The 22,082-nt window shown below is 44.9% G+C and overlaps 1 protein-coding gene across 3 annotated transcripts in view; it reads left to right on the forward strand.

Annotated features, from left to right (window-relative positions):
- DOCK8 (dedicator of cytokinesis 8) overlaps nucleotides 1–22,082 on the forward strand; it is a 212,618-nt gene that overhangs the window by 176,487 nt on the left and 14,049 nt on the right. For all 3 annotated transcript variants that reach the window (XM_029920954.1, XM_029920952.1, XM_029920953.1), the window contains 10 exons: nucleotides 4,481–4,577; nucleotides 6,187–6,321; nucleotides 7,287–7,439; nucleotides 8,914–9,072; nucleotides 9,639–9,739; nucleotides 10,512–10,704; nucleotides 16,094–16,237; nucleotides 17,472–17,603; nucleotides 18,057–18,191; nucleotides 19,574–19,663. In XM_029920954.1, coding sequence (XP_029776814.1) covers nucleotides 4,481–4,577; nucleotides 6,187–6,321; nucleotides 7,287–7,439; nucleotides 8,914–9,072; nucleotides 9,639–9,739; nucleotides 10,512–10,704; nucleotides 16,094–16,237; nucleotides 17,472–17,603; nucleotides 18,057–18,191; nucleotides 19,574–19,663 — 1,339 coding nt within the window. The remainder of the gene's footprint in view (nucleotides 1–4,480; nucleotides 4,578–6,186; nucleotides 6,322–7,286; nucleotides 7,440–8,913; nucleotides 9,073–9,638; nucleotides 9,740–10,511; nucleotides 10,705–16,093; nucleotides 16,238–17,471; nucleotides 17,604–18,056; nucleotides 18,192–19,573; nucleotides 19,664–22,082) is intronic.

The raw sequence follows: 22,082 nt of genomic DNA on the forward strand, positions 1-22,082 counted from the left end.
CGGTGAACAAGAGCAGGACAGACCCTTTATTTTATCTTTTTTAAGAATTTTTTAATGTTTATTTATTTTTTTATAGTTTATTGTCAAGTTGGCTTCCATATAACACCTAGTGCTTTTCCCCACAAGTGCCCTCCTCCATGCCCATCACCCCCTCCCCCTTCCCCCTCCGCCTTCAGCCCTCAGTTTGTTCTCAGTATTCAAGAGTCTCTCATGATTTGCCTCCCTCCCTCTCCCTGACTCTTTTTCCCCCCTTCCCCTCCCCCGTGGTCCTCTGTTAAGTTTCTCTTGTTCCACTTATGAGTGAAAACATGGTATCTGTCTTTCTCTGTCTGGCTTATTTCACTTAGCATGACACCCTTGAGGTCCATCCTCATTGCCACAAATGGCCAGATTTCATTCTTTCTCATTTCCATGTAATACTCCATTGTGTGTATATATATATATATATATATATATATACCACATCTTCTTGATCCAGCTGCTCTGGAAAACAGTATGGAGTTTCCTCAAAAACTTAGCATAGAACTCCCCTATGACCCAGCAATAGCACTGCTTGGGATTTACCCAATGTACAGACCCTTGATTTGAGTAGAATTTTAAATCTCGGACTGCATAGGGTAGAAAGATAGATTTTTTAAGTTTATTTTGAGAGAGAGTGAGCAGGAGCAGGGGCGGGGCAGAGAGAGGAAGAGAGAGAAATCAGAAGCAGGCTAGGCACACGGTCAGCACGGCTCGATCTCACAAACTGCCAGGTCATGACCCAAACCAAAACCAGCAGTTCACCGCTTAACCGACTAAGCCTTTCAGGCACCCCTGGGATAAATACATTTTAAGACTGGAAGGAAATTTACCAAAATACTCAGAATGGTTTTCCTTGGGTGATTCTCTTTGGGTATTGAGGTAATAGATGCTTCCTTCTTCATAGTGTCCTATATTTCCTGTGATGGCTATGTGTAATAGATGTGCATATTAATATAATATATAAATATTAGTACAATTATATGAATATTAATATAAACAGTCATAATTGTGTGTTATAAATATGTATTAATTATGCATTAATTAATTAATTATGCATTAATTATATGTTGATACATAATGTGTTTAATTATATATATGTACAATTAATTTACTAAATATCTATTATATATTTATTAATATATAAATACCAACATAATTATATAGATATATAAATATCAATATAATCATATAAATGTTACATATATAACATAATATAGAAATATATAAAAATTATATTTGATAGATATTATATGCATGATATATACACACATATATACATAAATGCACATATATACATATACATAAAATAATGTTATAACAATACAAATATGTGATGTGTATTTTAAATATTATATATTATATTCTATATGCACATGTATATACATCTATGCACATATATATACATACATAAAATAACATAATATATAAATGTATATAAATTATATGTGATATATATTATTACATATTATACTGTGTACACACATGTATATACATTATACACCTATATACATAGACATAAAATCATGTATGCTATTATCAGAAAGAATATAAAACATGGAAGAAGAAAACTCCTGCTTGGATTGCATCGTATGAGACACACGTGTAGCAATTTGGGTGTGTGTGGACACACAAGCCACTGTGTTGAAGAGACCGCTCCTGTCTGCTGTTCCTCTCTGCAGCACGCAGGCTCGGCTGAGCCAAACACCATAAGGTTGAAGACACGCCCCACATACTTGATGGGGTGTAGGCAGCAAGTCTCCATGGGTGTGAAGCACCCACCCCAGGGGTGGGGCAGACTTGAATAACAGTGTTGTTTTCCAAGTAAATAGGAGTCACTGTCGTTATTGTCACCACAGGAGTGATTCACTCTGGCCCACTAATGGGACTTTGGAGAGTCAAATTTATTTTCAAACATTCCCGAAGATAAACCCTTGTTTATTACATACGTTACAGACAACCCCTAATTGTTGCTCTCATTAGTAATATCCATTTGCTCTGCCTATTTTATTCTTGCTCTGAGTTCCCTGAACTAATGTGTAAGATATTTGGCTCTGAGAATCCACAAATTCTAGTTCAGGCAGCGCGCCCCCTCGCCTCCCAGAGCAGCCCCAGTGGAAGAAATGTGCGTGTAGTTAGGTGCGCCGGAGCCGCCTCGGTGCTCAGGCAGCTCCCCTCCGAGATTAGGAAGAGAGCCTAAGAGGACAAGCTTTTCCTGGGCTGCATAGGTTGGTGCTCGCAGAGTTAACACCACCCAGAGCCTCCCAGGCCTCTCTGGTCAGCTCGTGGCCGTGAGCTACGTGGTGGCGGCTCGTTGTTGAGCTGCAGGTTCACCTCCTCAGATCACCAGGGGCGAGGGTGGGGTTTTGTTTGTTTGTTTGTTTGTTTGTTTGTTTCTTCCTTCAAGAGAAACTGCTCCCCTCAGCTCTTTGGAAAACTTACTGTAATTATAACAGTGGTGTCTTTCACCTTTTTCTTTCAGATCATTTTTCAATTATTTGGGCTCTCTTTCTTTTAGAGCAGTAATTTTCAACATTAGAAGCACTGGGGGGCTTTTAAAGCTCCTGGCGCCCAGGTGTGCCCCGGGTGGGTTAATTCAGAGCCTCCAGCAGTAGAATCCAGAAATCAGTATTAGGTAGAACTTTCTGGGAGATGCTGTCGTGCAGACAAATCTTATCTTATACAAATATTATCACTTGGAGAACTGGCTCATAGGCTTTCTAAAAACAACTTTAGTAGTGGTGGTCGTTGCGTGAAAATATAAACATACTTAGTACCAATGAAACTGGACACTGAAAGATGGTTAAGATGATTGAGGTGCCTGGGTGGCTCAGTCAGTTAAGCCTCTGACTTCAGCTCAGGTTATGATCTCAGGTTTGTGAGTTCAAGTCCCACGTCAGGCCCTGTACTGACAACTAGGAGCCTAGAGCCTGCTTCGATTCTGTGTCTCCCCCTCTCTCTGCCCCTCCCCTGCTCATGTTCTGTCTGTCTCCCATCTCTCAAAACTGAATAAACATTAAAAAATTTTTTTCAATGGTTAAGATGGTAAGTTTTACGTTGTGTATATTTTAGCACAATTGAAAACAAAAACAAAAACCAGATCTAGGTCTGCACTGACCAATGCAGTAGCCACATTAATTCTATAAGTGAACAATGCAGGCCAGATTTTGAAGATTTAGTGCCAATGAACGAACAGGAAAGATCTCATTATAACACATGGACAGTTATTTTTTCTGTATTGGGTTAAATAAAATATTTTAAGTTAATTCCACCTGCTTCTTTTTGCTTTTTTTTCTAGCGTGACTACTGCAAAATAGAAAATGACGTTTGTGTCCCTCATTATGTTTCTCTTGGATAGCATTGCTCAAAATCTACTTCTTAATAGCTTTTATATTTCACTTTTCTTATACAAATATTATCACTTGGTGAATGAGAAACAACGCAGAACACCTTGAGACCAGAGAACCTAGCATCAGCTTGAAAACATTTACACCCCATGGAGACCTTGATTCTGAGCCCTCAGCGGTAGGGAAGGGATGGCAGTGCCCCCACTGTCGGGTGTGGGGGACTCAAGACCGGCTCAGTGGTGATCGTGCTCCAAGACTTGGGAGCTCACCTCATCCTGTCCCCACCCCTGTGGCACCATTTTGGCTTCTGGAGCATCTCAGGAAAACTAATTCTCCACACTTCGCTTTCCTGGCCACTACATGTAGATGATACAGAATAGCCCTTTCCAGCTTCACCAGGATTTTAGGAGAATCCGTGAACTAGTGCCTAAACGTTCTGGTTCCTCAAAATGAAACCTCACAGAGAAGCAGCACCAGGAGATTTCCCATTCCCTGGTCTGGGTAGTAACCGGTTACCTCCCCAGGAATGCAACCTTGCTGCCCGCTGGGGAGAAACAAAAGGTCCACACTTGACCAAGCAACCCCAAGGCGGTCTGTGGGAAGTCAAGAGACTGACTCTTCCCTGCCCCCGTTGGGAAGCACTGCTCGTTCTCCATCCAGCAGTAGAGTTGTTGGCCAAGGTCACGGCACACCTGGCCTCACAGCCTCTGGCTGTGGTGGAGGCTTCCCTTGACTCAGATCCAGAGATGGTTCTAACGCACGAAACACAAGAATGACTGAGGCTTCACACAGACATCGGATTGGCTACCTGATTGCTAGTAGCAACCATTAATTGCTTTTCTACCCATTTGGTTATGTCTATAATGGTCATCATGATTCATGACAGTGGGGCTGCAGATGACCTGGAGACTTGACCTACAAAGTCTTTTAAACCAGGCACTAATCTCAGAAAGCACTGTCTTCCTTTCTACTTGTAGCCAGCTCCTTCATTTTCACTTGCATAGAGTCTACTCAGAACATTTCTTTACGCCTTGGTGCATAGATTGCTATCACTGGAATATGGCCAGGTTTGATCTGCGCTTTAATTTGACCTCCTTTTTTTTTCTTCCTCTTAGAACAAAGGCAGAATTAGATCAAGAAGCCTTGATCAGTGGTAATCTGGCGACAGAAGCAAATTTAATCATCCTGGATATGCAGGAAAACATTATCCAGGTGAGGACAACATACGTCTGATCTGTTCACCAGGGATACGTTTGCTGGACTTCAATAAGGAGTTCTTTATAGATAATTGCAGAAGATGTAAATGTGATCCCAAAATGCCTTTTTTCCCCCTTGCTATTTATAATAATGTTCACCTTACAAATTCCAGAGATACTGAACATTCTTCTGGCTGCTTTGATTTGCTGTTCACTTGGGTGCTTGAAAAGCTGACCCACATCATTCAATCTACCAAGCGTGTGCCAAGTTTATGGTGGGCTTGTAGTTCATTATCTAGAATAGGGCTGGTAGCTAAGGTTTGTTTCTTTGTTTTTTGCTGGGTCAACTCCAGTTGAATTATGGTTGATGTCTAGTATGAGAGCTAACATTATGACAGGACCAGGTTAAAAAAAAAAGATGCTTAATCTGCATGATGCGGTCTACTTTGGACACAGATTGGTGAAGGAAAGTCACTTGTACCATGACCTTGCCCTCCCCGCTAGAGAAAAGTATAGAGCCACTGTGGACTTTGCAGAAATACAATTTACCAGGGTACTTTTATCTCCTAAGTGAATGTTTCCAAGGATTCGCAGGAAGTCTAAGTGATAGTGGGCTTTTGGTCAACATGAGAAGTGAGTCCTCCGTGTTTCCAGAGAGACATCATTTATTCGAGTAGATCCAGTGATGCTTTTTGGAGCTGGGAAAAGAAGTATTGTTGAAACACCTTTAAGCCATCTAACACCAAAGAGATTGTTGTGGGAAAATAAAGACAAGAAGTATGTGCTATAAATAGCACAACAATAAAGACAAAAAGATATGAAAGATATCATAAGTACTTGGCATCATATTGATTAGATCTTTATCCAACACTGCTTTGAGTGCTGTGTACTTAACACCAGTCCTCAATGTGGTTGGTTGGTTGGTTTTTAATTTTCAAAGAAATGACACTTAATTGTCCGTATCTTTGGTGATGGTAGTCTTGCTGTTCTATTTAGAAACACCGCTGCCCCCAAGCAGCCCTTTTTCTACCGGAAGGCCCACAATTGTGCTTAGAAGCTGACAAAGAAAGCTGCACCTTCTATACAAAGAAAGAACATTCCAAGAGCTGTTGTCTAGGATGGGGGGAGGGGTACCTTATAACTTAGTTTAGTAGCCCAGAATTAGGCATAAGTCCCAAACCATTTGGGAGGGTTTTTTTTTTTTAATGTTTATTTATTTTTGAGAGACAGAGCACAAGCAGGGGAGGAACAGAGAGAGAAGGAGATACAGAATCCAAAGCAGGCTCCAGCCTCTGAGCTGCCAACACAGAGCCCAATGCAGGGCTTGAACTCACAAACTGCGAGATGATGACCTGAGCCAAAGTCAGATGTTTAACCTACTGAGCCACCCAGCCGCCCCCCATTTGGGAATTTTGGAATAAAGTCATTTGGAAATAGGTCTTTGGCTGCCATGGTAATGGTTGATGTGTGTGGCTGCTTCCCAAATCCTTAACGTCTTAGATCAAAAGAGATGACGTATGAGCATCACTGTGCCAGTCATCGAGTGCGCCCACTTGTGTCTTCACCCCTCTCCGCTCGCTGGCGCGGCACAGGGATTCAGTGATGCCCTTCTTCCATTTCCCCAGGCAAGCTCTGCTCTGGACTGTAAAGACAGCCTGCTGGGCGGTGTTCTGAGGGTCCTGGTGAATTCTCTGAGCTGTGACCAGAGCACCACCTACCTGACTCACTGCTTTGCAACCCTCCGGGCTCTCATTGCCAAGGTAAACATTCGATGCTTGTTTTCTTACTCTTAATTAAGAGCTGGGAGTCTCTTCTGGCTTCACACTCCTCCCTGCATAGCATGGTATTAACTGACATCGAGGTAAAGGTTTTAAGTCTCCCTAAGAATGTCGAGCAGTCGCCATGGAGAAGAAAAACGGTGGCTCTCACGCTTGAAATGTGGACAAAACTGTACAAATCCGACATGTCCACTCACTGGAGACGTGAGGGCAAAGACAAGTGACCACCTTTACCTCCCCCCTTTTTGATACCACACCTGAGTGAGATTAACGTCCTACGCGTGACTCCCACCAGTAAGTCTTGCAAAATGTCATGTCATAAAATGACAGGGGATTTAGAAAGAAATTGCCTAAGCCTGGAGAATACAGATTTTCCTTACCTAAAATGGTCTAATGCAGTTTATTTTCCCTCTCTTCCCCCCTCCCACCCCAGTATTGGAAAAACCTCAGGACCTGCTTCGTGGAATCTCTCTTTTTTTTTTTTTACGTTTACTTATTTACTTAAGTAATCTCTACACCCAGTGTGGGGCTTGAACTCAAGACCCCGAGGTCCAGAATTACATGCTCTTCCAACTGAGCCAGACCTTTTCCTTACATTTAGAAAGTAGAATTCCTCTGCTCTCCCCTGAGGATTATTTTCTCTTAGCCACCAGTAACTTCTGGCGGGGGGGGGGGGGGCAGGGGGGGTGCGTAAACCCAGGATAGTGCCTTCGGTGTTGGCTACTACCACGATGCAGTTTAATTACGCAGCCCTGATCCTAGCAGTGCGGATCGTAGTTAACCCTGAGGTCGACTCCCCGGCTCCCATGCATCTTCTGACTCAAGTTGCTCATTCTCTCCGCGGAGCAGCGCAGGAGCTCCTCCGGTCTTTCTGCCTGTCCCAGCAGATGCCGCCTCTTTCAGCAGGCGCCCGTCCGAGAGCCTAATGGCCCCTGTGTCTCTCCTAGTTCGGGGACCTGCTGTTTGAGGAGGAGGTGGAGCAGTGTGCCGACCTGTGTCAGCGGGTGCTGCACCACTGCAGCAGCAGCATGGACGTGACGCGGAGCCAAGCCTGCGCCACCCTCTACCTCCTCATGAGGTTCAGCTTTGGAGCCACCAGCGTAAGAGCTCAGACGGGCCGGGGGCCCCAGAATCGGCAGAGAAAGTCAGTGCAAAGCCCTGGTTGAGGAAAACGGGCAGGGCTGCCGCTTTCCCGTGTCCCTCGTGAAGAATAGCAGTCGACCACGTAGAGGGATCGAAGGCTTTGAATGTGTGACCAGAGACGAATAGGACTGATGACCCCATGGTCTCCATCTGTATGTTTCAGTGTAAAAAAGTGAACGAATGTATGTAGGTTAGAGTTGTCGTCTGTGGAAAGAAATAGGGTGGACAGGTTAAGAATTCAGAAGTGTTTGTCGTGCTCCCCAGTTCTAAGTGAGTGGTGCCAGAATGGCCTGCGGAAGAGGAATTGACATGACCAGTGTCATCTGCACCTGGCTTTTTTTTTTTTTTTGAGAGAGAGACACAGAGTGTAAGCGGGGTGGGGGGTCAGAGAGAGAGGGAGACACAGAATCAGAAACAGGCTCCAGGCTCTGCGCTGGCTGTCAGCACAGAGCCCAACATGGGGCTCGAACCATGAGATCATGACCTGAGTTGAAGTCGGCCGCTTAACCAACTGAGCCACCCAGGCACCCCCCACTTTTATTTTTTAATGTTTATTTTTCAGATAGGGAGAGACAGAGCATGAGTGGGGGAGGGGCAGAGAGAGAGGGAGACACAGAATCTGAAGCAGGCTCCAGGCTCTGAGCTGTCAGCACAGAGCCTGACGCGGGGTCGAACCCACGAACCATGAGATCATGACCTGAGCTGAAGTTAGACGTTTAACCGACTGAGCCACCCAGGCGCCCCTGCACCTGGCTTTTAACTGAAGCTGGCAGCCTTTGGAATTCCGCTTTAGTGGGGAACCGCCAACCTTTGCTTTCATTTGTCTAGATTTGGTGTGTCCTCTGGGAATTTACATTTGTGGTCATGTTAATGAGAGTGCTCAAGAGATATTAAGAGATAAATTGGCCCCTGGGGGAAAAGGCGGGCCCCCCAAATATGCCAAGCATAACCATTTAAAATATTTAGAGCATTCCTCAGGGGCCCCCAGGATAGCTGTATTTTTCCATGGGGATCAAAGGGAGGGAGAAATAGAAAGGCCCTGGCCCTCCAGGGTCCAAACTCACAGAAAGCGAGGCCACGCTCTTGTCTGCAGTTAAAGTCAAGTCCCCAAAGAGGACTCCTGGCAGAGAAGGATACATCCTTGGGACCCAGCGCTGCTGGCACCTTCATGGCTGGCACATGGAGGCCATCCAGTCCTTGATGGAAATGTAAAGGGAGCCGGCAGATTTCTGCAGAGCAATCTCCACTTACACCATTTAAACAACAGTATGAATCTTGGGAAGTGCAGCCCACATCTCATTGAGGGGAAAGGCAACAGTGGAGACGGGGTTAAAGAAACGCGGGGGGTCATGGGTGTCTGGCTCCGCGCCTCCCATCATCCGCTTGCCCCGTGCCTCTCACTCGCTCCATGTCGTCTCTCTCCTGCCGCAGAACTTCGCCAGGGTGAAGATGCAGGTAACCATGTCTCTGGCATCTCTGGTGGGCAAAGCACCAGACTTCAACGAGGAGCACCTGCGAAGGTCCTTGCGGACGATCCTGGCCTACGCGGAGGAGGACACGGCCATGCAGGCCACGCTCTTCCCCGCCCAGGTAGACCGAAGGCCACGCCCTGTCGTAGGCATGGGTTCCGGGTCAGCCAGTGGTGAACTTGCGTGGGTGTATGCGTGGGGGGGGGTGCCATGTAATTATACAACATGTACTACATGATTATTTACCAGGTATAAATTATACGTAAAATACATAAATATTATATGTACATGCATATGTAATAGCATATTACATACATATGAATCCTAAGCTGACTCCTTTTTGGTATTAAAAAAAAAATCCCTGATGTTCCAAGTGCAGTTTAGGGCTTTTCAGGTTGCAAATAACTGAAACTAGTTCAAGTTCATTTCAAGAAAAGGAGGGAAGATCGTATAAGGATTCAGGGCCTGTTCATGGGTCCCAAGGGCCAACTCCCACCTGAGCCTCAGAAGCATGTGGACCTGCAAAGGTGAAGGCCACCGCGGGTCCATCTAGACTCCCCTGCACCTGCGAGCTCTGCTCCCATAGAGAAGGACGTTCCCAGCTGTCCCTTGACCTTCCAAAGCAGCCCTAGCTTGTTACTGTGGTTCCAAAGCCAGGACCGTTGAGAGGCGTGCACTGTTCTGCAGGTGGAGGAACTCCTGTGCAACCTGAATAGCATCTTATATGACACGGTGAAAATGAGGGAGTTTCAGGAAGACCCTGAGATGCTTATGGATCTCATGTACAGGTAAGCTTTTCTGACAGAACCAGGAGGTGTCCATCGCGGGTCTAGGCTTTGTTACTCTGGAGGTCTAGCAGTGTAATTATCATAAGCCATGTGGGCACACTGCTTTGGATGACATCCGAAAGTGTACACAGAAATTGGTAGGAATTAATCATTCAGAGTGGGTTGATTCATGTACATGTTTTTAGAAATACCTCCCTAATTTAAAGTGAGGTATCTTTTATGACAGTATCTTCTACTTAGCCAAAGAATGAGAGAAAAGAACACTCTGTTGCCATAGGAATTATTTTCTATATGCTTTGTTTTCCAATTATAGTCAGACATACGTGGTCAGTTGTATTCAGAAATCCTGTTTTTCTTTATTGTTTGAAGCTTTGTTTTATGGTCCTCGTTCGGGAGAAACTACTCACAGAAATAAATGTGTTCTGATGTGAGGTCATCGAAGGGTGGTACTTCTGTCTCTGTTGTTATTTTGAGAGAAAGGAAAGAAAAGGAAGGAAATTGCTGGAGATCTGTTAAAATACACATCATTTTTCTTAGGTTTTTTCTTCCCAATGAAAGTTTAATTAAATGCTATTCCTTGGGGTCCAGCCCACCCTACCTCTGGAATGAAGACAGCTGGACTGATGAATGTTTGGTTTTCCCGCTCATGTTCTGAACATGTTGGGGGGAACTCTTAGGATGGGGGGATCCCTGGAGGGAATCATGGCCATACACCGTAGAAAAACAGTGTCATTCACCAGCTGTCCCTGAAACCCTGTCAATATGTCCTCAGGATTGCCAAGAGTTACCAGACATCTCCTGATCTGCGGCTGACGTGGCTCCAGAACATGGCCGAGAAACACACGAAGAAGAAGTGCTACACGGAGGCGGCCATGTGCCTGGTGCACGCGGCCGCCTTGGTGGCGGAGTACCTGGGCATGCTGGAGGACCACAGCTACTTGCCCGTGGGCAGCGTCAGCTTCCAGGTGGGGGCCAAGTGCAGCTTCGCCAGCAGGGCGGTGGCTGTCACCTGGGGGGAGCACTCGGGTGGGAGCACTCCCAGCCTGGGAGGCAGATGACAATCCCGGAAGACATTTCTGGTTATCACAACTGAGGGTTACATCTGATACATGTAAGCTGGGGACGCTGCTGAACGTTCCAGGATGCATATCAGTTCCCACCACAAAGAATTGTCTGGCCCCAAGTATCAACCAGTTGTGCCAAGGATGAGAGAAATCTGCTTCAGCCTATTACATTTGCCTCTTCGAATCGCTGTACATCTTGTTTAGGGTATTTGTTAATTATTTACAATAAACGTAGAGTTGTTAGACACTGTAGACATCCCCAAACACTGAGATCCGTGATTTCCTTTGGCTCCCCATCAACCAGTGAAGCAGGCACATAGGCAACGTGGTTTTACTCCCACTTTACAAATAAAGACACTGAGGCAGCAGGTTTTCTCTTTTTCTCCTTAAAGCTCTTTCTCAAAGACGTGTAGTTGGCACAGTACATGGACAGCTGGGAAAGTACTTTCCAAATGTTGGAGAACTGATTTCCCTCAGTGCCCGTTCATGTGAGCAAAGGCCCCAACTCTGTAGTGTCCCACACTCTGGTCCCAGGTCAAGGAAGAACCACACCAACCTGGGAAGCGAAAAAAGGAGCTGAATCAGGCTTTCTTGGCTCAGGCTACGATGCTCAGTGGCGACTTGGACAGCGTTTGCTGAATAGTTTAACATGGTCTGTAGAGAAAACAGAAGTTTATGAGAACCTTTTCACGAGGCATGTAATTTGCAGAAATGACTATCGTTGAAACCATGGACATGAGTGCAGTAATAGAGCCCTCTTCAAGACAGAGTCACAGTCATTTACAAGTGTTTGTATTATCTTTGCTTGCATCTACATGACTGACGTTATAAAAGGCTTTTTTCCATTATTGTTCTTCAACACAATTCTGTGATGGCTGTGTGAGCCAGAGGGACAGGACAATTCTTTCCCAGGCTTTGAGAAGAAGTCCCCAGAACTGTTGCTGGGGGGCCAGGAGCTTTGGATTTTCTAGAACTTTGTTCACCTCTTCACCTGTTTGCTTATTATTATTGACCCCTCTTTTCTTATGGCTTTTGACAACAATAATATTTATTCTAACATTTCATTCTCAGCAAATAAACTCTATGCTCAATTCAGAAATGTTTGTTATAAAAGCCAAAAATTAAATTCTCATCCAAAAAACATAAGAATATCACATCTGATTTTCATTCACATAAAAGTAGAAGAAAGCTATAGAAATCACTTGATAGGTATCTGCTTCTTTCATCACATTTATTTTGGTCATTTGATATTATAAAGGATAAATGATTATAAGTGCTACTTTTTCAATTCCCAGAAAATCTTTAGGTGTTTTTTTTTTAATTTTTTAATGTTTTTTTAAATTTATTTTTGAGAAACAGAGAGAGAGGGAGAGACACAGAATCTGAAGCAGGCTCCAGGCTCTGAGCTAGTTGTCAACTCAGAGTCCAATGCAGGGCTTGAACCCACCAACCGTGAGATCATGACCTGAGCTGAAGCCGGACACTTAACTGACTGAGCCACCCAGGCACCCCTGGGTATTTTATTTAATGTTGAATTGTACCACCCTCTTTTCATATTTCATTAACTGAACTATTTCTTAACCTTCTTTTATGCCGTTTTCACAGTTACTATATATTTTTTTTCATTTTTTAATGTTTATTTGAGAGAAAAAGAGGAGAGAGAGAGCACTCCCACACAGTGGGGGAGGGGCAGAGAAGAGAGAGAGAAAGAGAGAGAGAATCTCAAGCAGGCTCCGTGATGTCAGTGCAGCGCCCCATGAGGGCTGTAACTCATGAACCATGAGATCATGACCTGAGCCAAAATCAAGAGTTGGATGTTTAAACAACTGAGCCACCCAAGTTACTATATTTTATTTGCTATTTATCACTTAAGTTTTAATGGCATCTAATTATTGACTTTCATGTTTTGTAAGCTTAATTCTAATTTCACCTAGAATCCAGCTGATTTGCTTAAAATAAGCCATGCCAAGGCAAGAGAGAATAGTTACTCTAGAACCAACAGAATCCCACATTTCCTCTACATGGGGGCATACAGTTCTATTTTTAATACATCTATATCCATTCACTTATTCTTCTAGATGATATTTTACTGAGCATTTATTGTGTCTTCATGAACTTAAATTCTAGCCAAGGAGAGCAACATCAAATAACTATTCGATTCCTTATTGCATAACAATTATAATAAACGTAATAAAGACGTACGAGATGCTGGGAGTGTTTATCATAGGACCTAACGGGGGGTTGTGGGAAGTTCAGAAGGACCAGGAAGGGCAAGGGGAAGGCAGAAGGAACTGTGAAGTATGAGAACTCCTTGATACCCAGAACATGGCCAAGTAGGTGTTCTCAGCGACGGGAAAGGAGCCAAAGTATGTGGTTGCCCATGACCCAATTCCTTTCTCTCAAGTGAGACATACCAAATCTTTGTGGATTATATGCTTGCAAGTGACAAATACTTAACCTAGACTGACCTTGGGTGGAAGTGGAATTTACCAGCTTAGGTGAGGTAAGCCATGAGCAGCACCTGCCAAATTGGAACGAGGGCCCCAAACAGGGTCATCAGACCTCGGTGTCATCACTGCTTCCTGTCCCAGCCTTTCCTTCTGTCCACTTCATTCTGCGCAGGTTTCCCATACTCGCTGAGAAGTATTTAGGTTAATGCCTTCTCTGGTTCAAGACCAGGAGACTAGAGAGATGGTTCATTTCCAGCAGTTCCCAAGGAAGTCTCGGTGGATCTTATTGGTTCTGACAGGGTCACGTGTTCGTCCCTGAACCAATCGTAATGGCCAGAGAAACGGGATGCTCTGATTGGCTGGACCAGAGTGGAGGTCCGTCCCAGCAGTGTGGTTCCTTAGTTTACAGAAAAAGATGAAGGACTTCTGGGCGGCATTAACCGCAGATGTCCGAAGTTGATTTTTTAAAATACTGTGTGCTTTAGTTTTCAACCTTGTTCTGCTCCAATAAAATTGAATTTTTGGAAAAGAATTATAAACTGGGGATAAATAAATCTGTGCAAGGGAAATAACCTTGAGGCCACTGAATTCCAAGGCACTGAGGTCATTGAAATTATATGCCCCAGAGCCCAGTGTTTATTCTGCAAACGTAGATACGGCTACATTCTCAGATGCTGCTGTTACTTCTACCTCCGTGATTCCCAAGCCAGGAAAGTCTGCCAGAATCCTTTTCCTCTGATTACAGCTAATAAAGCTACATTACTTCAGATCTGTTCCTCTACCCATAGAAAATTGCATACAGTTCTAATAGTACCCCTTTCTTGAGTTATTAGATTCTTTTAGCAGAGTCCCTTGGACCTTCTGTTATTCCAATCTGGAAACATCATAATAGAAAGACCATGTTTGGAAAAAGAGACTGGCTGAAGAGATTCTGAGAGCCTCCTAGATTCCTAAAACTACCGTACAGGCTGGGATGTGAAGACACAGGACAGTGAGATCTCTCTTCCCCGATTGCAAAGGTTGATTCCCTGGACCTTGCTAGCCAGGCCAGGAAGCAAACAGATTTTACTTCTCAAGCCAACTGTGGTCAATTAGTAGTGGCTGATGGGAATGCTCCTCTGGAAAGAATTTTGAGACTGCAGTTGACCATTGAACAACATGAGGTGCCCCCCACATGGTCAAAAATCCACATAAACTTTAACTCCCTCTAAACTTAACTACTAATAGCCCACTGTTGGGCAGATACCTTCCTGGTAACAAAAACAGTTGATTAATATGTATTTTTTATGCTCTATTTATAATATCTTGTAGCCTTACAATAATACCTAATTCTTCCTTACTTTCTTTTTGATATTTCTAAGCCATGTGGTTTGTGAGTTTTTTCAAACTGTTCCAAATCTCAAAAAATTTTCCAATACATATTTCTTAATGCATATAATTGGGTCCATGCAATTCAAACCTATGTGGGTTCAAGGGTCCACTGTGCATCCAAACTCAAGAGAAATGGTGCTATAATTGATTAGTTATGCCTGCTGTGAGTGTAAGCAGTAGGGAAGGGTGGGGTGTGTGCTACCCATTTGCAGTCTCTAAGCTGGAAGGATTTTCCATGTCTTTTATGCTGTATGTGCCTTTCTTCTATAGCTGTGAGGTTGGGAAAATGTCTTTTAAGATGTCAAGAGTATGAGAGTCACCACAAGGACCAGAGAGGAGGTGAGGCAAGAGAGGCACGTAAGGAGCAGAATTTAAGGAAGTGCTCACTCTTAGGGTCACGCAAGTTCAGAGTCACTGCTTACAGGACCCTGAGAGTGAATGCCTCCCTAAATTTTGTGCCCTTGGTTTCTCACTTGGCTCACACTAGCCCTGGCCCTGGTTACTGCACTCCCTGCTGGAGACTTTAAACTCTATGGTTTGTGTAAAGGGAAAGTTGTAAAAAGAAGCAAAAGGAGCCAAAACAACAGTAACTGCTGCATTGCCATGAATACGTCCACAAAGAGGACATCCTCACCTGCTGGTATATGACTGTTCCTGAGAGTCAAGTTCATGGCCGTGAACTCCAGAGGCTCACCTGCCTGTTGAAACAAGGAGTCTAGTTAACGGTTAATTGGCCTTTGCCTTTAATTGTTTTAATGACAGAGAGACAGGGAGAAGGAAGGAGAGAATCTCAAGCAGGCTCTGTGCCCTCAAGTGCATCCCGATCGCTCAGAACATGAGATCATGACCTGAGTCATGATCAAGAGCTGGGCGCCTAACTGACTATGCCATCCAGACTCCCCTGGTCTTTGCCTTTTAAAAACCATGACCCCAGGGCACCTGGGTGGCTCAGTCAGTTAAGCATCTGACTCTTGATTTTAGGTCATGATCTCCAGTTGGTGAGTTCAAGCCCCATGATGGGCTCTGTGCTGACAACTCGGAGCCTGCTTGGGATTCCCTCTCTTCCTCTCTCTCTGCCTCTCCCCCGCTCACTGACCCATGCTCTCTCTCAAAACAAATAAATAAACTTGAAAAAGAAAAAAAACATGACCCTGCTGGATGTCCCCTCGGGTCATTTCACAAAAGTAACTCAACCATTGTTATGTTGAGGTAAGTGTCCTTTAGATACGTCCTAGTGGTGAAAAAGAAAAGGTGACTATAAGCTTCGAAGACACAGTTGCTCAGTGTGTCCTTTCAACTTGAAGGGCAGCCAGAGCCGCCGCTGGGCAGAATTAGAGACCTTGTAAAATCACAGGCTGGGTGAGGATCTTCGAACGTGGGCTGCCTCTATGCTACATCTTGGGTTCCTGCAGGACCTCTTGGCCGCGAGACTCTCCTGTCTCCCGGGCTTATACTGGCATCTCTTTCAGAATATTTCTTCGAATGTGCTGGAGGAGTCTGCAGTCTCCGATGACACCTTGTCACCTGACGAGGACGGTGTGTGCTCCGGCCGGTACTTCACCGAGAGCGGCCTGGTGGGGCTCCTGGAGCACGCGGCTGAGCTGTTCAGCACGGTCAGTGCATGCAAAGGCCCGGGGGCCTCCGTGCAGGCGAGCTCCCCATGCTGGGCGATGCAGTCCTACCGCAGAGCCTGGTGCTGGGGTGTGCAGGGGGTGCGGGGGCCCCGGATGGACTTTGATGGATGCCAGTCGCATCAGCGATCTGGGGAGCTGAGAAAGCTTTGATCACGGCAGTATCCTGGCTTTCATGTCATCACTGCTTCCTGTCTCAGCTTTCGCTTCTGTCCTCTTCATTGTGCACAGGTTTCCCATACTCGCTGAGAAGTATTTACGTTAGTGCCTTTCCTGGTTCAAGACCAGGAGACTAGAGAGATGGTTCATTTCCAGCAGTTCCCAAGAAAATGCTGACAAGGCATGTTCTTACTCCCTCGTTTTCCCTCTCATGGAGAAAAATATTGGGGCAGAGCCACTGGGAGGAGAGGGAAGAAATAGTTCGACCGTCTTCCTTCCTGGCAACTGGGTCATCCCCAGGCTTGTCACAATGCAGGACCAGCTCGGAGAATCGTGGGGATACAAACCACTGAGACTCCCCGTCCCATCCCCCTACTCTGGGTCCAACCACTCCTAATAAGAGGAAAAATAGGTGGATTGAGCCTGTGAGATCGAGAGCAGGGAAGAAAGTCTCTTCCCCATTTTCATTTTGATAATCCCTCACCTCCCCCCCAGTTTTACGCCATGTAAATATTGTTTATCTTTATATTTTTCTTTCTTTTCTGCTTTTCAATTCCAAGTGTCCTACCTTACAACCTCTATGTATTTTAATTATTGTTCTAGCTCTCTTTCCTTTTTTCTGCTTCCTGTTTCAGGATTCAGAGGAAGTGCAATATACTTTTGGGTTTTTGTAAAATGCAAGAAAGCAAACTAGTTAGAATCTAGCAACTCCTTCCAGGCACGCATTGAACATCAGGCTCCAGGGTGACCCCTGATGCCAGTTAAACACGCTGAAGCTGTCTTCCTGAATACTCACTAGTCCCTGCAGCCCATCTCCTGACTGTTTTTATCCCTTGAAAACCTTCTGCCCACTTAACGTCATCGTAAAGGACCATTTAGCGTGTGTCTCAGTGAATGTGAGCACTCCAGCCATCCCAGAGCGGCTCAGACATCTCTCCTGCTCTGTAAAATACCATGGTGCCAATTGGGAATCCGTTCTCCAGCACATACTGAACTCTGCTCTTCTTAACTTTCCAAGGGACTCAATTCTTTTTTATGTCCGTTTTCTCTTTCCAAGGGAGGACTGTACGAGACCGTGAACGAGGTCTACAAGCTGGTCATTCCCATCCTGGAAGCACATAGAGACTTCCGGAAGCTGACCTCCACACACGACAAGCTACAGAAGGCTTTCGACAGCATCATTAGCAAGGTAACGGGGTCCCCGGCCTGCAGGTCCTGTTTCCTGGCAGTGGGTGACCCTGTCCCAGAGATGCTTGGTCCTGCTTCCTCTCTAGGAAGGGACCTGCTTTGAGCACATCATTGCTACGGCTCTGACCTACCAAACGGAGAGGGGCTGGGAATAGACAGGACCAGAGTTCAGACTGGGAAAGGAAGCAGCTTGAGTTACTTTACAACCAGGAAATATGAGATTCTTTTAAATTCACCTAAAAGAAGTCCAAGACATCTTTTATGGCATTCCAATTGTTATTATTTCCAGAGTTTATTCCACCACATTACATTTTTCTAAAGGAGTGATTTTGATTTATATTAGCCATAGGAATAAAACGCTTTGTAACACAGTAAGAGACTCCTGCTTTTTCCAAACCAATAAATTTTCATGAATTTCCTGGCTAAAGAGAGGTTTTCTTATTTTGCTCATTAGGGTCATAAGAGAATGTTTGGAACCTACTTCCGAGTTGGTTTCTATGGATCCAAATTTGGGGATTTAGATGAGCAGGAATTTGTTTACAAGGAGCCTGCAATTACCAAGCTCCCTGAGATCTCTCACAGACTAGAGGTAAGAAAAGTACTTTATATTATATACTTCATAAAAGTAAGTTATAGTGGGTTATTACAAAAAAAAGAAGAGTTACAGATTCATCATTGATCTATATAAAACTTTTCCACATTGCATTTATAATATGAAGGCATTAGGTGAAGTCATAAGGTAAAGCAGAATTTGGATACATTTTCCCTAAGATTCTGTGTATGCTTATCAAAGTTTATAAATTTATATGGTGATTATTTATTTTCAAGACTATCCAAAAGCCTGTTGATGTCACATGCTTTCTTGAAACTCTTTTGAAATTCTAATGATAGTGTTTGAGCTTAAAGATTATTACCTTGATTTTGAATCTGGCCAGATTACTGAATTAGCCCTAGAAAATGTTGTGGCCACCCTTTTGGTATTACAGGACAACACATCCCACTTCTGACACAGAGATGCTCCCAATAGCCCTCTTCCTGCTGAGCTGACCCAAGGATCCCTCCTCTGTGGATTATCAGGGTCATTCTCCCATCTCATGGACTAGAAGCCCAAATATGTTCTTTATATTTGATCTATAATGTAGCACAAAAAAACCAGAGCATGTTCCTGGAGGAACAGATGGAGAAAAAAGAAAACAGCATAGAGAAAAGCAAGAAAAGCAGACATTGAAAGGGCCAAGCACTTAGAACTCAGGAGGAAAGTCAAGAGGTTCCCACCCAACAAAACTCTCTCAGGCTGAGTAACTGAGTTCCCTGAACTGCAGACAGTTAGCTCAAGATTCATTCCTCATGCCCTCTTGCCATTGCTTTGAATTTATGCTTGTTTATGGCTGTAAAATTTAAAACACTTTATGCTCTCCATCCATGGCAAATAAGACAAGAGAGTTCAGTCCCATTTGACTCAAAGTAGCCATGGCCCACAGTGGTTGGGTAACTTGTCCAAAGTCATTCAGCTCATGAGAAGGAAAACTAGCGGATGACCCCAGGCCAGTTGGTTCCCTAATATGTTTCCTCAACACAGGACTTGGAAGTATAGGTTTTGTCTTCTTGTGGAGTATGATTTGTCACATTCTGGGAAGCCTGGTGACCTCCCAGTTCCTCGGGTACAAAAGGCAAGAAGGAAATAATGTCATTCGCCTAGAGCTGCTCGGAAAATACGATGACATTGGCCAAATCAGACCTTAAGCATACTTGTCACGGGGAAGCATGTATTAGTTTGCAATGTTGCACTTCCTTATATTTTTATTTTTGTCTCCAGAAATGCTGAACCTGCCTCATTAGCTCAGAAGGACCTCCAATAATCAATGAGCAAATTCTTCGTGACGCTTGTTCCAAACTGACACCGCTTCTGAGACTCAAGGGGTTGTATTATATTTAAGTGACCTTTCTCATCTGTTGTTTCTTCTTGCCTAGGGATTTTATGGTCAGTGTTTTGGTGCAGAATTTGTGGAAGTGATAAAAGACTCTGCTCCAGTGGACAAAACCAAATTGGATCCTAACAAGGTATGGGGACATTAGCAAAAAGGAACCCTCAGGCTCGGATTCTCTTTGTTCTTATCCTAAGAAAATAAAATGACCTCTGTCTGGGCTCTCAAAGTCACTTCAGCACAACCACAATTTTTTGTCTAGGGTTCAGCTATTATTGAGTTAGATCATAAAGATGCCATATTCAAAGGCAGGAACTCTAATAAGAGCTACCATTTATTAAGTATCACCTATGTTCCTGGCACTGCATCAGGTCCTTTATTTACATCATTTCATCTCATCCTCCAAGAGCCCTTTGAAGTAGGTGTTGTCATTCCTATTTTACAGATGAGAGGACTGAGGCACAAAATTAATGAGCAGCTTTCCAGGATCGTGCAGGTGTCAGAGCCAGTACTCAGGCTCAGAGGCTGTCATCCTCAAACCCTCCTCTTCATCGCTGTTCTGTATTGCCTTTCTCTCCAAACTTTATACTCTTGCCTTCAAACATGTTACAAAGGTGCAAATTTGTCACCGCTGGCACTTAGTGGCCCCTTTCTTCAGGCACCAGGAGTTCCGTCCAGCCACCTGTAGGGCCCCTGTGCTGTTGGGGGAATGATGGAAAGGGCTTGGACCTCAGTGTCCTCACTTTCACATGAGGGTGTATTCTGTCCCATCCCCAGCTGGGTGTGCCGCGTACAGTTGGACATTCCCCACCCGGAGGCAGCGTCACCCTCCACAGGTTACAGGCTCTTCTGACACCAGCCTCAGGCCACCTGCACTTCTGACCAAAGGGCTGCTCACTCGGGGTTCCTATGACAGTCCTTGGATTAGGTAATCCACTAGAGTGACTCACGGAATTCAGGAAAGCTCCTTAAGACAATTGCAGTTTGGGGCGCCTGGGTGGCTCAGTCGGTTAAGCCTCCGACTTCGGCTCAGGTCAGATCTCACATTCGTGGGTTCGAGCCCCACGTCAGGCTCTGTACAGACCGCTCAGAGCCTGGAGCCTGCTTCTGGTTCTGTGTCTCCTTCTCTCTCTGCCCCTCCCCCTCTCATGCTCTGTCTCTCTCTGTATCAAAAAACTAAATAAAACATTTTAAAAAATTTAAAAAAAAAGACAATTGCAGTTTTATGATAAAGGGTACACAGAAGGCAAGGTCTGGGACAGACCCCAGGGCTTTTGTGTACCCCCCCCTTGTGGAATCCAGGCATGTCCCCCCACCCTCCTGTCAGGAAGCTCTGCGGACCCTCAGCATCCAGGATCTAATGCCCAGGCATGATCGGTTAACTCATGGACCATGTTACTGAACTCAAGTCTCCAGTCCCCACCTCCCCTCCCTGGGAGAGGCCAAAGTCAGCCCGAAGTCCCAACCCTCTAATCACATGATTGGTCTTTTGGGCGACCAGCCCCCATCCGGGGACCCACCAAGCATAAGTCAGTAGAATAACGGAGATGCTCCTATCACTCAGGAAACTCCAAGGGTTTTGGAAACTCTGCGCCAGGAAATGCAGACAGAGACGAGATACATTCCATATTGTGTCTTGGGTGCTGTCTTCTACTCAGCCCAGCTCTTAGACAGATGTGTTCATGCGGCTGTCAAGGCTGCTGGGAATAATGCAAGTTCCAGGTATTTATTACGCGCTGGGGGACAGAGCTTGCCATCTGGCAGGCCTGGGAAGCAAGAGTCCAAACTCTTCCCTCCCTTCTGTCCTCCAGGACATTAAGGAGATGATGCAAGTAGGGAGGAGTTGACCAAATGGAAGAGTGTGTTTTTCTACATATTTCAGCAGACTTTCTCACTTCAGACACCTTCCCTAGTCCAGGCCTGAAGCAATAAGCATGGTAAGAGCTGAGCTAAGCCCAGAGAGAAGTGTCAGAGGTCCTCGGAAGATGGACGTCCACGGCACGTGCTACGTAGAGTTGCCAGCGATGTCCCTGACGCAGGGTGCTCTGTTCCTCTCTTTGCAAAAGCCCATGGCAGGTTGTGAGAGTTTTAAATGAGAAGCTGAACCCAGAGTTACAGCTGGATTTCATCACACTGAAAGGCGATTTACAGTCTGAGGTCAATGATGGCCTCCATCATTTCAGTGGATGGGCATTATGGAACCTATGGTCATTGTCATTTTTATTCTTATTATTCTTATTATTTATTTAGTTCTTTCATCCTTTTGTTCTTTCCTTCCCTCCTTCCTTCCTTCCTTATATAGAGAGATAGCAAACATGCCCAAGCCTGGGAGGGGGGCAGAGGGAGAAGGAGAGAGAGAATTTCAAGCAGGCTCCACACTCAGCACAGAGCCTAATCCAGGGCTTGATCCCATGACCTGAGCCAAAATCAGGAGTCAGGTGCCCCTAAGAGGCCTTCTTTCCTAATAAATGTCCTTCCTTATTGTATGTGCACGTGTGTGCGTGTGTGCATTTCAAAATGAGGTACATGCAGTGAAATTCGCCTTTCTGGAGTTT

The sequence above is a fragment of the Suricata suricatta genome, chromosome 13 (genome assembly GCF_006229205.1).
Source record: "Suricata suricatta isolate VVHF042 chromosome 13, meerkat_22Aug2017_6uvM2_HiC, whole genome shotgun sequence".
NCBI classification, from domain to species: Eukaryota; Metazoa; Chordata; class Mammalia; order Carnivora; family Herpestidae; genus Suricata; species Suricata suricatta.